The sequence below is a fragment of the Lampris incognitus genome, chromosome 2 (genome assembly GCF_029633865.1).
Source record: "Lampris incognitus isolate fLamInc1 chromosome 2, fLamInc1.hap2, whole genome shotgun sequence".
NCBI lineage: Eukaryota > Metazoa > Chordata > Actinopteri > Lampriformes > Lampridae > Lampris > Lampris incognitus.
In genome coordinates, this window is record NC_079212.1 from 4,387,799 (window position 1) to 4,404,496 (window position 16,698).

At 48.6% G+C, this 16,698-nt stretch overlaps 1 protein-coding gene across 3 annotated transcripts in view; it reads right to left on the minus strand.

The window, feature by feature from the left end:
• Positions 1-1,610: 1,610 nt before the first annotated feature.
• The window catches only part of dvl1a (dishevelled segment polarity protein 1a), a 40,238-nt gene continuing 25,150 nt past the window's right edge, over positions 1,611-16,698 (minus strand). Inside the window, exons 1-12 of one of the 3 annotated variants that reach the window (XM_056273279.1) lie at positions 15,486-15,823; positions 12,784-12,922; positions 12,527-12,620; positions 12,302-12,371; positions 12,026-12,165; positions 10,564-10,640; positions 10,076-10,143; positions 8,910-8,987; positions 8,635-8,769; positions 7,170-7,337; positions 5,982-6,197; positions 1,611-3,637 (exon numbers count right to left, since the gene is read on the minus strand). In XM_056273279.1, coding sequence (XP_056129254.1) covers positions 3,117-3,637; positions 5,982-6,197; positions 7,170-7,337; positions 8,635-8,769; positions 8,910-8,987; positions 10,076-10,143; positions 10,564-10,640; positions 12,026-12,165; positions 12,302-12,371; positions 12,527-12,620; positions 12,784-12,922; positions 15,486-15,618 — 1,839 coding nt within the window. In that variant the 5' untranslated portion in view covers positions 15,619-15,823 and the 3' untranslated portion in view covers positions 1,611-3,116. Of the gene's footprint in view, positions 3,638-5,981; positions 6,198-7,169; positions 7,338-8,634; positions 8,770-8,909; positions 8,988-10,075; positions 10,144-10,563; positions 10,641-12,025; positions 12,166-12,301; positions 12,372-12,526; positions 12,621-12,783; positions 12,923-15,485; positions 15,824-16,698 lie in introns of those variants that run through there. The other 2 variants (XM_056273277.1, XM_056273278.1) reach the window with 2 other exon arrangements.

Genomic DNA, 16,698 nt, shown 5'->3' on the forward strand with positions numbered 1-16,698 from the left:
TGTTATTTCCATCATTTTGGGCACTACCTTGACAGAAGAGCACCCTGAATGTACAACTGAATTTGATCAGACATCATGAGTAAAACAACACTATGCTGATGACTCCCCAAACTTTTACTATGACTGCTTCACATTAAATGGTGCAATCACCAGAACCAATACCATCACCACACCATTGTACTAGCAGCATTGTTACGGTACCTTGTGTGGATGGAATAGAATATCCAACAGTGAAAATATATTGCCCAATATACTTTGAAACTAAAAATAATTTATTGACCGGTCAGGTGAATCAGCATTACTAAACTGTCCCTAGGTATGTGTGTGTGTGTGTGGGGGGGGGGGGGGCTGTGTGATGGCCTGGCGGCCTGTCCAGGGTGTCTCCCCACCTGCCGCCCAGTGACTGCTGGGATAGGCTCCAGCATCCCCATGACCCTGAGAGCAGGATAAGCAGTTCGGATAATGGATGGATGGATGTTTTGAAACTAAAAATAATTTGCGTGTGCATGCATATACAGAAAAAATTGTGGAGACAAAACTTTGAACATATATATTTTTTAATTCTTATATATAATAAATTTTTATGTACAATTTATTCCTCTTTTGTAAAGAAACAAAATTAAGGAGAAAGCTTTGATTGCAAACAGTGTTTCATACTAAAGGGAGGGAGAAAGACGAAGGAAAAGTGCTATAATAATAATTAGTGAGAGTGTTGCCATTTCTTTCCCAATTGTAGCCATGTTTCAAGTGGACATGGGGGAGGGGGGGGTTCCATATTCTGCAGAGTCAAGTCAATTTTATTTGTACAGGCCAATATCACAAATTACAGATTTGCCTCAGGGGGCTTTATAGCAACACAACATCCTGTCCTTAGACCCTCACACCGGATAAGGAACAACTCCCTAAAAAACCCTTTAACAGGGTCAACAGGGTTTGTACGTCACCACAGTTCCCTCTGGCTTTGCCCAGGCATAGTTCACCATCTTTTGGGTCCCATCGCACGTGCTCATGCGCCACCTCGCTGACGGTGCGGGCGAGACGGGCCGGTGGTGCGCCCAGCAGCCCAAGGGGCCGGGATCCCACCTCAGCCGGCGCGCGCCCTGGCCCTCACTTTCATTGCGCCATGGGGTTTCGTCGAGCCCTCTGACTGGTGCGTGCGTTAGACTCCTTGGTCTGTGTTTCAAGACCGGTTGCCATACACCCTTCCGTATGTGGGCCGGTTCCCGCCCTGGCGACGCAACGCAGTCGGGACGCACCGAGAACAGTCCGTCCCGGTCGACAGTTGCGCCGGGCCGACCAACCCCCCGTGAAGAGGAGGAGAGGTGAGCCAACCCTGAGAGAAGGCATAGCGAGCACTCGTTCCACGCCCCCAGGAATCGCCAAAATCCAGGCGATGGGGGGGGGCGCTGTAAAGCAAGCGGCCGAAGCCGCCGGCCACCTTTGCCCCCTGGCCTTTCCTTGCCGACCTGCACCGAGTTCAGAATCTAGATCAGGGGTTGTCAAACTCCAGGCCTCGAGGGCCGCAGTGTCTGCAGGTATTTGTTGCAACCGTGCACTACACCACCTGATTTAACTAATTAGCTCACCTCCTGGATCAAGGAGGGAAAGGAACTAGTTTAATCAGGTGGTGTAGTGCACGGTTGCAACAAATACCTGCAGACACTGCGGCCCTCGAGGCTTGCAGTTTGACACCCCTGATCTAGAGGCTAGTATTGCAGTAGACATCACATTTCTTATATTGAACTATCAGATAAGAGCTGATGAAGATACATGGGTCTAGATCACTGACATCTGCATTATACGGGAACCTCCATTACCACATAATGTAAGGCTTTGGTTTTTCCTCACATGGTTTTTTTAAAAAAAAATTTTTAGCTCATGCTAACAACTAATGATGGTGACGTCCACTATGGTTTTTCTAAACTTGTCCCAATGCAGCCCATTACGTTATCGTTCCAGGTTGCGGCAGCAGGTGTCCACTGTTTGCAGTTCTGTTTGCAAGTATTTTCCTTGCTAGTATATCGATTTTGTTCACAACGAAAGAGTTATGAATGTCAGGGTTCAGCAACTGACAGCGATAATGATACATTCGACAAAGCACAGCTAGGACAGTGGTCATTGGCCACCGAGTCACAAAGGGTGATGTCTTGATTGTCTGTCAGTCAGCCATACTAAGACAACGTTGGGGACACCATCAATGCAACATGATCACATAAATAACATCACAAAAATTATCCAGTGTATGGATTCTTCCTTTAGAAAGTTGGCAAGGGGTAAGACCCCAGAGAATTTCTAACCCTTAAAACAAAATTCATCAATAAAAGTTCTCTCCTTTAAAGCAGTTGAGACAGTCATGCAATATGCAGCCTATGTGAACTAAAGACTGGCTTCCCCTAATGGTGGGCCTCCCTTATGAAGTTGAAGAGATACGAGGACTGTCAGTTGACCAGGGTGAGCAATTATTAGCTGGCAGGTAAGATCTTAAATACGCGATGGATAATGCCACAGCTTGCAGGGAAACGTCAACAAGAGCCAAAGGGTTGGTGCAATGTGGTGTATTTTAGCAACGTGTGCAGAGGGGATAGCCCGAAGATCCAGTCCGGGTCCTGAGCCTAGAGAAGACTCTGTCTGGGTCACGGTTCTAGGTCTGGGACTGGGCCTGAGCCTGGGGGATTGAGATCCAGGCCCAGCCAGCTTAAAGGTCTCATAGAAAGAAAATGTTTTAATGTGGAACACACACTCCTGGGAACATCTGTGTGGCAGCTTTAAAAGGATAACCACAACGAATACCACTCACGTTTCACAAACTGTACACATCACGTCAATACAAAAGAGCCGAGCACTTTTAATTCTTAAAGCCACAGACGACCCGTGCTTTTGTGTGTGAGGGAACTTCCTCCTCTTGTGCTCATTTTGCCCATATTCCTTAGCTTAGACATCAGAGAGACCGTCGTAATAGCACAAAGATGGCGCGCCAGTGTCTGCATTCTGGACTCGGGGATAGTCAGTAGCAAACAGGGGTCAAAAGTAAGAGGAAAACAAGAGGAAAAGAGAAGGGGCTTAGCAGGTCAGGAAAAAAGGTTTTGTGCTGGATGAGTTTGAAAGGCACTGTCCTATCACATGATATCAACAAAAAACTCACAGGGATTGCCCATAGCATGCTGGAAGGACTGGCGACTCGCCGTGAGCTCGGGGGGGATGGCCGCTAGCTCTCGACCTGGAGGGGCTCCAGGGGGTGTGCCGCTGTTGATGGAGGTCTTGGGGGCCAGACGGGCCAGACAGTAAGGTGGAGGCAAGCCCGGGGGGCCGTAGGAGGAGGCGTGGCTTCGCTCGCTGTGGGCGCAGGAGCCAGGCCCTGGCTGAATGAAGGGAGTGTGCTTGTAGGTGAAGGACGTGTGGCTGTTCTGCGAGTGAGAGTGACTCCTGTGAGATTGCGTGTGGCTGAAATTTGAAGGCGCATGGCTGTGACCAGAGAGGGCGTGACTGTGGTGGCTCAGTTGGCTGGCGGACCTATCGCCGCGCCTCGCTCCACGGATGCCCGGCTCTGATTCGCTGCATGTCGACCTGTGACCCTTCTCCTGTGGGGAGGAGCGCCTGCCTTTCCCGGCGCTGGGGTTCGATCCACTGCTTCTGCTTCCTATATGGGAGGGGGGAGGGGGGGAGGGGGTGGAGACGAACAGACATTTTAGCGTGGCCCATCCAAACAGGCACACTCGGTAACATTCACACGCAGTCAGCAGTTCCAACTCATCGTCTACGGCTTCGTTTAGACCAGCTGAATTTGCGACCGATTGCTGCGGAGGCAGAAGTTCACACTTTAAACAAAAAGAGACGTAAAAGCCGAATAAAGCTTTCATACAACACGCCGGCGTACGTGGCGCGCCGGCGTGAAATGTTTCCAGGTGAAACCTGTCGTCTTGTGTGCGATAGGACTACGGTAATGAACACCGTGGAAGACTTGTAGTTTGTTTAAGGTGTGACTTAGAAGTTGCGCTCATCTGCAATCCACAAGTACCGCGTCAGAGTCGAGGGCCAACGCGGGATTGTCCCACAAGGCTCTCCCCGTGGTCGAAGGTCAGCAACACTTACCAAGGGCCTTCTCTGGTGTGCACACAAACACTGAAATATCTACACATGAAGAATGTAAGGTTGATACACCCATATCAGAAAAACACACCACCGCCGGACAGCACACTACCGTCAGTGTAAATATACCACGTATGGTGTATCTATTTTCCAGAGTTCATGTCTCCTCCCGCCTGTCAATTTAGCTCTTGCAACGTTGTCGTGTCGTGGCGAAACGGCAGTAATTCACACAAATGGTTTGTTACTGATAGAGGTGTACCAGGCTGTTGCAAAACCACACATTCCCCGCCTCTCCCTCCGCCATGAGCCCAACAGCACTGGGTAAAATTGATGCACGACTGCCCCCTGTCGGTGAGAATGACAACACAAGCCTCGGAGTGATCCTCCTGCATCATGCACCTGTCTCACCGCGGTCCCAGCACAACACGAACGCATGCCCAGAGGTGCAGAGAGGGAAGACGGACTGTCAGGAGAGTCACACACAGCTCCAGGTACAATGACACATACACATGGACGGACTCGGAGGAGGACACATGGGCGGAGGGGGCAGAGGGCAGAAAAACAGATGGAGAATGTAGAGGGCGTTGAAGATAGGCGAGAGAGAGAGAGAATGAGAGAAAGGGGGAATAAATAGAACAAGAACAAAAAAAAGATGAACTGAGGGGGGGGGGGGGGGAAGAGAGCGGCAGAGGAGGAGAGGGGGTTAGCTGGCTTACCGGTTCCCCCAGTGTCCTGGGACTACCTCCTCCTTCAGTCTACCGTTGCCCAGCAGAAACAAAGGGAACAACAGAATTACACACACCTCCCATCCTGGCTGCTCCCAAACTGCCCGCTGTGTTCCTCCACCTCGACTATCTAGCCCACACTAGGCTCACGGCTACTGCTGGCCTTTCTCTTCTCGCCCCGCTGCAGAAAAACACTGTACGATAAGCTACGGAGCCGGGGGGGGTGGGGCGGGGGGACTAGCATTATGAAATGCATATACACACATGCACTGATTCACACTCAGACAACACATCTTTGCTGACTAGTGCTTGGGTGAAAACGTAAAAACAAGAAACTGAATTAGTAAAGTCACATTCTAAAGTATATCACTTTTCACGTATTTTTTAAACCAAACCAAAAAAAAAAAAAAAAATCCCTCTCCTCCAAAGTTTCAGAGATGCAACACGTGGTTGAAATGGTGGACGATGGCTGGAAACAGGCACACCACGTCTGGATGAGTAGCAGGTAGCGCTCGAGATGGAGGGTGAAAATTACATGTATGGTAATGTGACTTAAACTGCTGCTTGGCTTGACTAGATAAATTATTTTCCATACCGCTGCCGTGGTACCGCCGCCAGCACCCACCCGCTACACCTACTTAAGAGTACACGCCCTCCCCCCATGCCACTCACCCTCGATGCAAATACCAACATCCATGCAGTAGCAGCAAAGCAGAATATGATGTTTGACTTAAAATGAAAATACAAGATCACTAAAGAACTGATGGAGCAGGATGGAGCTGAGAACTGATCGTGTCAAGCTGGTGATTTGTGATCACAAGGTGGATCAGTTTTTATTCTATTTTAATTTAATTATGTACACACCCAGTACTGCAGAGCTGTCCGCTGCATGACTCAAGATGCTCATGATTGACCTTGACAATACAGGACGGTTTTAGAACACAAACGTCAACACGGAAATATGCAGTCTAGCGTCATCTGACTACCCAGAGGGCCAGAGAGAGAACAGCTAACGCTAACAGCAGTCAGGCACTCAAAAGGTTTCGATCTGGGATAATGTCATGTTGCATGTTGAGTCAAATTAGCACACCAATTACTGAAAGGTTGATGGAAAAGTCAAAAGAACCCACTTGCCCCCACATCCTACCCCCCAACCCCCCCCTCACTCACCCTCACTGTGCTGGCTGCCGGCACTCCCACTGTGGAAACTGTGGCACGGGTCTGAATATCCTGGCGGGAAGCTGGAGGGGGCAGAGGGAAAGGGAGGGTAGGGGAATGGCTGCCCGCCCAGGGGCCAAGGGTTGCTGGTTGGGGGGAGGGGCGCCAGGGTGTCCTGCTCCGAGCCTCCACCGCTGGAACCCTCATTCAGGTTGAGCGACGCCATGTCTGATAGGACAGACGGGGGGAAAGAGAGAGTAATGCAGTGTTTACAGACGACTTCTCTATTTAACTGGATTTGACAGACAGCAGCCGACAGTCAGTTATTGTGCTGTAACAAAACAGCAACAGACGCTTCACACAGGAGTTTCAGAACAGACTACAGTCTGCAGTAACATCGCTTAGCGTTGCCGGAAGTACATTTTTAATGACCAGAAGGTTCCGGCATGTCAGTAAGCCTTTGTCAGTGTAGGCTCTCTGGTGAGTTCAGAGGCAGGTTTCAGAGTGGAGGTGGCAGCATTCGGTCTCATGGGGGTGAGTGACAAAATAAACATGCTAACATTAGAGTTCCCGAATTACCTCGCTTTTAAAATCATGTCTTTTCATTTCCCATGTATGACAGAGCCAACGTGATCGGACTGATTACAGCAACCACATTATTTATACAGTGTTATTATAGGAATGACTCTTTGGGGTTTTTTCTCCCCAATTGTACCCGGCCAATTACCCCACTCTTCCGAGCCGTCCCGGTCTCTGCTCCACCCCCTCTGCTGATCCGGGGAGGGCTGCAGACTACCACATGTCTCCTGCCATACATGTGGAGTCACCAGCCGCTTCTTTTCACCTGACAGTGAGGAGTTTCACCAGGGGGATGTAGCACGTGGGAGGATCACGCTATTCCCCCCCGAACAGGCGCCCCGACTGAGCAGAGGAGGCACCAGTGTAGCGACCAGGACACATACCCACATCCGGCTTCCCACCCGCACACAGCCAATTGTGTCTGTAGGGACACCCGACCAAGCCGGAGGCAACACGGGGATTCGACCCGGCGATCCCCGTGTTGGTAGGCAACGCAATAGACCGCCACGCCACCCGGACGCCCATTATAGGAATGATTCTGTCCGTTGATGTTTAATCAGTATAAGCAGTGGGTCAGTGTCGGTGGTTTCTACTGTCTTGACAGGAATACTCGCACTGTACTTTGGCAGAGGTCCCCAAAGGTGTAGTAGCACTGTTCAGAGAAGGTGATCTTGTTGACGGTGTGCCGCAGGTAACCATGCTTCAGCAGACTACTGGCATATTTTCTCGCATCCCGGCGGTCCTTGAAGCCTTCCACTCTGGAGTACAACCAGTCCACTACGTCCGCACCTGACACAGTAACATGAAGACAGACAGAAATCGGCTCTTCTGTTGGGTTCTCCTATACAGCAGACGGTAAACATGCTGACGACGAGCATATGAAGCACCCTGTCCGGCCTGTCCAAGTGTTCTGTTAATAGAGCCTAATCTCACATGTGTTTCTGGTATCTGGAAAACAACACATTTCAGTTTCAGTTAAATGCTGTGTTAGCCTAAATAAGCTTGGTTATCAGGCTGACAGAAATTACTCTCTTTTAATTAGGACGCAAGAAAATTGGCTGATTGACAAGTAAGTGAAACATTTAGCTCAGGCCCTTTTCAAAAAGTCCTCCATTACAGTTCAATGCCCTATTGGTACTGATGTATGATCATTATAAATGGGGAGGGAGCCTGTTTGCAGGCTAAAACAAACGAGTCTTCATTACAGTTATGATCCAGCCTCAATTAAAATCCATCCATTATCCAAACCGCTTATCCTGCTCTCAGGGTCGCGGGGATGCTGGAGCCTATCCCAGCAGTCACTGGGCGGCAGGCGGGGAGACACCCTGGACAGGCCGCCAGACCATCACACACATTCACACCTAGGGACAGTTTAGTACGGCCGAGTCACCTGACCTACATGTCTTTGGCCTGTGGGAGGAAACCCACACAGACATGGGGAGAACATGCAAACTCCACACAGAGGACGGCCCGGGACGACCCCCGAGGTAGGACAACCCCGGGTTTTGAACTCAGGACCCTCTTGCTGTGAGGCGACTGCACTAACCACTGCACCGCCGTGCCGCCGTCACTTAAAATCTCACCAAATAATTATTTTAGTCAACCTCATGAAATGATATTGACAAATCATGTAATTTAGAAGTCATAGGAAAGCCTTTTGTAAAAACCAACATTTAAATCTATAAACTTGGATTTCCTTTAACCTGTGTAGCAGGATACTGACACAAAGATGAACATTTGTAGAAAGTAGCGTCAGTCTTTATTAACAGGCTTGTGCGTTCTTCATTAAACGGTGAACACCCAACTTGACGGAGCCAAGAAGAGGTGCCATGTCAAAAGGAACGCAGCATGTGGCATGTTATTGGGAACCCCGGCTCCCCGAAATGTTTCAATGTTGACCTGGCAAACTTAAACGTTTCTGACTTCCCAACAGAAAGATGAATTTAAAACACATTTCCCGGTGTGTAGTCATCTAATATTCCAGAGATGTTAAACACACAAGTTAAATCGGCCAGCTCCACATCTCATGGGATTAACACATCGTGTCACCAGCATTCCAGTGTCTGTGTCCCCAACCCCTTCTCACCAATAACAGCGTTGGCAATGGTGATCTTCAACCACATCCTGTCTCGAATCTCTAGACCGGAGTCGGGCAGTTGCATCACCTTGACAATAGTCGCCATGTCCGTCTTACTCGCGGATAGCGGCAAGTCGTCAAATTCTGAGGAGGGAGCGGAGGAGTCAGTGAGAAAATACAGATAAAGCACAACTCCCAAAGTATTTTTGGGTTCATGGCATCAGTGTTGTAATTGTGTAAGTGCCACGGTCACAAAGTGTGAGTCTTAGTTGTGTTGTCTTTACCATAGTGTGGGTAAGGTCCTGTCAGGGCAGTCGTGTGGGAGATCCAAGCAGCGGGGTCAATAGGCCTCACCGGCTCAGCTGGACACACAAATAGTCAAGCACATTTGATGCGTGATACGGTACAAGGGTAGGGGGTGTCAAGCACTGTCATTTTACTTCTGCTGGAGGATGTAGAGCACTTTGGGACTCAACTGTAATTTAGGGCTACACAAAATAAATATATTTGACTGACTACAACTGTCCATGGCATTATCTACATTTTTATTCCAATTTATATAATGGAACTATGTTCTGTTGGCTATACCAGTAAATTGTAATTTCATTTAAAAAATGTGCCAATAGAACTCCGCTTGCAGGTTAACTCTTTCTAGGACACGTTGGCAACCAAATTCTCTGTGTTGTATGCCACGCCCGCCGCCAGCATAGGTTTAAATTAATTAAATAAATCCATTATCACATATGCTAATATTCCCCCCCCCCAACTTTTCTCCCCAATTGTACCCGGCCAATTACCCCACTCTTCCGAGCCGTCCCGGTCTCTGCTCCACCCCCTCTGCTGATCCGGGGAGGGCTGCAGACTACCACATGCCTCCTCCCATACATGTGGAGTCGCCAGCCGCTTCTTTTCACCTGACAGTGAGGAGTTTCACCAGGGGGACGTAACGTATGGGAGGATCACGCTATTCCCCCCAGTTCCCCCTCCCCCCCCGAACAGGTGCCCCGACCGGCCAGAGGAGGCGCTAGTGCAGCGACCAGGACACATACCCACATCCAGCTTCCCACCCGCAGACATGGCCAATTGTGTCTGTAGGGACGCCTGATCAAGCCGGAGGTAACACGGGGATTCAAACCGGCAATCCCCGTGTTGGTAGGCAATGGAATAGACCACCATGCCGCCCAGATGCCCCACATATGCTAATATTAACTTGGAAAGTTATCCATCATTATAACATAACCATGACATGACATAAACACATGACATTATTATGGTACTCGCAAAAGAGGAGCAATAACACAAAGATTTTGGGTGCACTGCCTATTTACAACAAATGCGGTAAGTGGTTAATAATTGTTGAGTGCGATATCTTTTGCATTTTTGTATGACCGATGTTTTGGATCTATCACTGAGTTAAACGGTAGTGTGCAACTACAAGTCTGTGTCTTACCACGAGGGATGGTGAAGTAGCTTCGTGGGGACGGGTCCCAGCACTTGGCAACAGTAAGACTAATGGGACTGGAGAAGAAATGCAGAGATAAGCACATTACAACCAGTTCTGCTGAGCTCGATGGCGAAGGCCAGAGAAACAGGAGCAGTCTAGCGTACCCAGAAGATAACAGCAGTGATAGTGAAACTATTATTTTACACGACACAGCTGTCAATCGCATTAAAGCAGCTAAGTCTATAAGAATTCATCTGATCCAATCAGGCCAGGCAGAGATCAGCTGTTGGACTGCACTAACGCAATCGTGACTTTACTTCCAGAGTCATGGCGTTGCTCAGTACGGTGTCTTATGATTGTAACTGATTCACATGTTCGAGGGCAGTCAGCTCTTTGTGTAAGTGGTATCCCGCTTAAAGATCTTACAGAGGAGGAGTCGGTGCTTCACTGGCTTCTTTGGGCAATTTGTTTGTGTGACAGAATGTTCTCCTCACCCGGTTTTGGACACAATCTCTCTGAGGATCCTCACAGCATCGTCGTTGCTCATGTTTTCAAAATTCACATCGTTCACCTGGTTGACACACCACACAAAGTAATCAAGACTTCATCAAATAACAACACCGTCTATATTGACTATATAATGAAATGAAATTAGGAGTAAAATACGTAAAACAATAAATCACAATCAGAAGGTTATTGGGAGGTTCCGTGGTGGACTCATACATGGCTGTGTTATGTACTTGGGCAGCGCGCAAGTAAATCGCCTCAGTGATGTTAGGCTTTAAGAATCACAGAAAAGCCAGAAAATGCTAAGCCTCTTTCTGTGTTTATGGGTAAAAAGCTACTGTGTATGGCGGGGCACCACAAACACTAGGCAGCCGCCAGCTCAGTGGCAGTGGGTGTGGCCACCGAGCGCAGCCATACAGAAACCAAAGAGGCAACAACAGGAAGGAAAAGGAGAGGCAGAATAACAGCTTGTATAAAAGCCAACGAGGGAGGAGAATAGAACACTATTACAGACATTAATAGCTCACAGACAAACGGCGACCATGGCCATTCTACACCACGTTCCGCTTCTACACCGCACAATTTCCTCTATAAACAGTGGTTCTCAATAAGGTACTCGAGCACCACCAGTGCTGCTGCTGGTTTTCCATTCTGACAGCTGGTAAATCACATTTACCTGTTGCTCACGGTCTAAAACCTCCCTGACTGGAGGCGGAAACAAAGCTACTTTAGCCTGGATGAAAGGTACTCCACTCTGAAAATGGCCACTAGGAGCACTCGAAGCAAACCAAGTGCAAAATGAATGGGGGTCAATGGGCAAATTTCACAAAATCACAAACCATAGCAATATTAGGGACTCGTATGCTCACTTCTATAAAGACTGCATCCAGCCTAGATAGATATTCATCAAATGCCACTGACACGTAGCTTATATTTTTAGAAAATGGAGCTTTAGTCTCTTATTTATGAGTGACATTGTAACGTCACACACGTATGTGTTGAAAGGTTGATTTTGCTTACGTCCTGATCAACTGACACAGCCAGTCAGTGATGTTCAGCCTCTGGGCTCCAGAGGCTGAAGATTCACAGTTGTAGAGTCAAATAAAGTAGGTTGTTAGCCGTGTAAACACGTCCCAGCTCCATCTCCTCCATTCATTATAGATGCTGTTTGCACTCACTAGTGGTCGAGGGCGCTCGCAACTGATGGAACCAAATAACGGTGCATCTTATTCAGGTAAGCCATCTTTGGCTGGAATAACTTGAACAACAGGTGAATGGTAGAATAGAAAGTAGAATAGAATACATGGTAGAATAGAAAACCTGCCATACTGTTGGTACCCAAGGACCGGATTGAGAACTGTTCTACAAAATAAAACAGTGTAGGTTAATAAGAAAAAGTAATTCTCTTGAATGTTAACTCTATAAGGGATGAAGCGTCTGCCAGTGTACCTGGAGGAGCATGTCCCCCGGCTCTATTCTTCCGTCAGCAGCTACAGCTCCTCCCTTCATGATAGAGCCAATGTAGATGCCCCCGTCTCCCCGGTCATTACTCTGACCGACAATACTGATACCCAGAAAGTTGTACTTCTCTGTCAGGGACGGAAAAGAAGACGGAGGGATGAGAGTAAAGGTTTGCAGCATCAGGTAGAGCCCAAATTATAACCGCTCTGTGTCAATATTAAATATAATCCCACTGCAGATTAATGAGTCGAGAGGTCTGCTTACCCATGTTGAGTGTGACAGTAATAATGTTGAGGCTCATAGTGGAGTCTGTGATACTGCTGAAGGATGAAGACTGGAGAGGTAATGGGTTGGACACAATGAGTAGCGCACATCAGACAGAGTGATAGTGGCACAGAGTCATTATCGATCAGCCATCTCATGTATTTCCCACATTCGATGTAAAACCCAGTTTTATCAGCAGCAGCTGAGTGTGTATGGGGCACTCACCCGGTCTATTTTGGCCACTTTGTGTCTCCGTCTGCGCCGTTTGTGTCTGCGCATCAGCTGAGAGGAGGAACTCTGCTCTGTAGAACTACTGAGTCTACAAGGAGAGGGAGAAAAATCGACAAGACATAAAGAAAATATAACATAAAGCAAAGTGTGTAAAGCAGAGTATGGTCAGAAATGCGGACATTTCTAGAACAAAACAGATAAATGACGTGATCGGTGGAGGCGAGCAACAAGAGATGGGCAGCGGAGAGCACCTGCTTGCATCTTCATCTTCCTCACTGTCGACAAAGGAGCTGGACTCCAGCTCACTGCTCATCACTGAGGCGCTGTCGTAACCCACAGCCGAGTCCCTAGCCGTGCGCTCCGATTTAGAGTGGCCATTGATGCGAGGAACTGCAGACAGAAACAATACAGGGGCAGTGAGTCAGACATGAGGTTGCTCATCGAGGGGTCAGATCAGAAAGACAGCAAGATGGCGCGACGATGGAGGACATCTCAACGTCAGTGAGTGGCTAATTCTGCCCCACATTAGAAGATAATTGGGCAGATTTTGGGTCTGATTCGCCCCTCCTTACAATCGCGGGGGCCTTCCCGATTCGAGCCTGGTCTGAACCAATTATCTGCCCAAATGATCCTGTGTGAGGGGTTTACAAACATAATCTTAATGTTGCCAACTGGATGGGAGTCTCCGATTTCAAATCGAAAATATCAAACATGTTAGAAATCCTGTGGTGGGAAAGGAACAGCGATGGAATACTGAGCAGAAGCCCGCAGTAGCCAATGAGAGCGAGCTGACCGGTAAACATCAGCAACCGAAAGTTGGATGAGTCCGTCTTCTCAGCCATGACTTTATCCACAGCTTTTTTCTTTTTTAGCCGTACACGCCGCTTTCACCCGATGAACTGAGCCGGGCATCCAGCAAATTGGTGTGCAAATTCTGCCTACTCGGCGCACCACAGGCGTACAGCAGTGTGGTAATGGTGCAGACCAGTGGCAGCTGGTCAGTACAGGGCTCTGGGGCTCCACCCCCTTCAAACATCAAGAGATGAAAATCTTCTTAAACATGTTAAATATAACTTAGTTGTATAATGCAAATAATGATGAAATAGAAGTGTTGTCAGTCTGTGAGCGCCTGTCAGCAGCCATTAAATAGTGGTTCAAATGGTGTTTGGTTGGTTCCTGTCTGAATACATATACTTCCTGTCTGAATACATATACTTCCTGTCTGAATACATATACTTCCTGTCTGAATACATATACTTCCTGGGTGAGGGGCGCCGGCCAAACCATACCTTATGTAAGCCCTCAAACTTGTGGCGAGCAGGTGACCTGAGGCTGCTGTCTGATTGGTTTCTGCAGGTTTTCCAGGGGGCGCAGTTCTGTGCTGCCCCAGACACTCCCACTTTCATTGGCAGTGAATTGGTATTGTTTTAATGTTTTTTGAGCTACTGTGATTGGACGATTCTCGTGGCTGTCAATCATGTTCACACCCACCACGGCGCCTCGTCTCGTCTGTCAATCATCCAACCGTCTACGAACCCTGATAAAATCTATAGGCTACATGGTCCTTCTTAATAACTCTGTGACTGTGTGGACATTAAAGCAGCTGGCAGGTGTGCTGCGCCAAGCTAAATTGCGCCCCCCCCCCCAACATTTTTAGCACCAGCCGCCACTGGTGCGGACCCCTTTTTTCAGTACAATACACAGCACACACAAGTGTGACCGCCTCCATGTGTGTTTTGCTCTGAAGTCACGTTTGATCACGTGAGTTTCTGTGAGATACCAAGTCCGTGGAATCGCCTCTCTTAAACCGTGTAGTAAGTTTTTAAAAAGCTTTTAAGATTTGAAAATCCTCAAGTGTGCACCAGGCATAATCTGGGAAGGCATCGTAAGAGTCCGAGCTACAGAGACAACAAGAGCATCTCCTAAACCTAAACCTCTGGCAGAAATGACCCGTGTCGGGAAAAGGAAGCGAGGTTACATTTCGAAAGCAGGGTAATAATGACTTTAACCAGCCGTCGTACTGGTTCAACACTTGAACGACGAGTAAAAATGGGTCTAACTGGATGTTTCGATCCAACTTAAAATAACAGTGGGGGGGGGTCCACTTAATAATCCAAACTGGGCATCCGGGTGGCGTGGCGGTCTATTCCGTTGCCTACCAACATGGGGATCACTGGTTCGAATCCCTGTGTTACCTCCGGCTTGGTCGGGCGTCCCTACAGACACAATTGGCTGTGTCTGCGGGTGGGAAGCCAGATGTGGGTATGTGTCCTGGTCGCTGCTCTAGCGCCTCCTCTGGTCAATCGGGGCGCCTGTTCGGGGGAGAATAGCGTGATCCTCCCACACGCTACATCCCCCATGGTGAAACTCCTCACCGTCAGGTGAAAAGAAGCAGCTGGTGACTCCACATGTATGGGAGGAGGCATGTGGTAGTCTGCAGCCCCCCCCCGGATCAGCAGAGCGGGTGGAGCAGAGACCGGGACGGCTCGGAAGGGTGTGGCAATTGGACGGGTACAAAAAATATCCCAAAAATAAAAATGAAAAATCCAAAGTGACAAAGCAGCGCTCACAGCGTGTGACAGTCAGATGGCTCAGCACACACCGCTGCTTCTGAGACGGGTAAAAAGATGTGTAGACGTCGTCTCTCAGTTATTTCACGTCTAGTCTCGTCTCTGCCGTGGACCAGTGTGAGTGTTGTGCCCGGCTTACGGCAAGAGGACTCCTGCATCAAAATCTGTTAGTGAGTTCAGAGAACGACGACAGGACATTTAGATTATCCTGATATTGCAAAAAAAAATACAAACTGGACAACATGAGACACTTTTAACACGCCGTCAACACTGTGAATATATATTCTGATTTGAATTTCCAGAGAGATCAACCGACGCATCTACCATAGTGCTGTAAATCCCAACACCCTTAACCTCCCCACTCTGACCGTCTCCATACGTACATGGCCAGGGAAGCGGCGCCGTCTCGGGGTGACAGCGGATTGGTCGGAAAGGCCTGGCGAGGCGGAAAGGGTGGGACCGACATCGTGCTCGCCGCGAGCACGCGAAACAGTCCAGCAACCTGGCAGCGCTCATGGCACACTCCCCTGAAAAGCTGCTCGTGTGTCAGTTAAGCCACGTCCATCGTGCGGGTTTCAGGAGCGACGCAGTCCTGCTGTCAGGACAAAGTCAGAAGACACGCTGCCTCACACATGACCACGGCTCTCACGCCAGTACAGCGGTCTGTCTGTCTGGAGCCTGTCTGTCTGGAGCCTGTCTGTCTGGAGCCTGTCTGTGTTGCGCTCAGTCTACCGCCCTCTTAAACCCGCGGTAAGCCCCGGGAGATCTGCCTACTGGTGTGGCCGGTGAGAAGCTCCACGGTTCATCTACAATAAAGGCAGTGACAGAAACAGGGAATGAGAATAATACTTATAATACTTGTCATACCGATACTCAGGCAAGAGGTAGAAAAGCATCACAAGACCGCTTTTACTGATTTTACTCCATCCATTAGCAAGTCTGCACCATCAGCCCTAGAACACTTTATAAAGTATACTACGGTGTTAAGAGTATATCACTGTTGCATAGGTAAAAGTACAACGCTAACATCACCCAATAAAACCTAGCAGCCTTGCGTACAAAACAACAACTGTTGCCTGCGATGACCACATCAGCATAATACAGATATATAGCCAAGATAACCTACATTAAATTAACCACAAATGCCATCGACCGTCTCCACCGCTTCCAGGCCTCACAGAAGTAAATAATGATAATAATAAATGTGGTCGTTTATCTCACCGCAGCCACCCGCCGACAAAGCGTCTTCATTGGACACACAGGAAAAGTGAGCTAGCTGAGAGCATGTGAAAAGCATAACCTCCCTCCTGGCTTGTGAATATAGAATTTCTGCTAATCTGCCTTTGACCAATCAGAGGCCAGCAGCCTGCAGAACGCAGAAAATCCACAGATGTGATGGAAGTTGAGACAGGATGTCCCGCTCCGTCTCTGCTAATGCGCAAAACAACATCAGATCACTCAGGCTGTCAGTCCTTAGCCGTTTTGTGTTTTGCTTTAGCACATTTGCATGCGCCGAAGCTCTTGGGCCGAGCAACGACCCCGTCGGCCTCGATTCTGAACTCCCGACGCGGCCGAACAGCTACGTTTGGTGCAAAA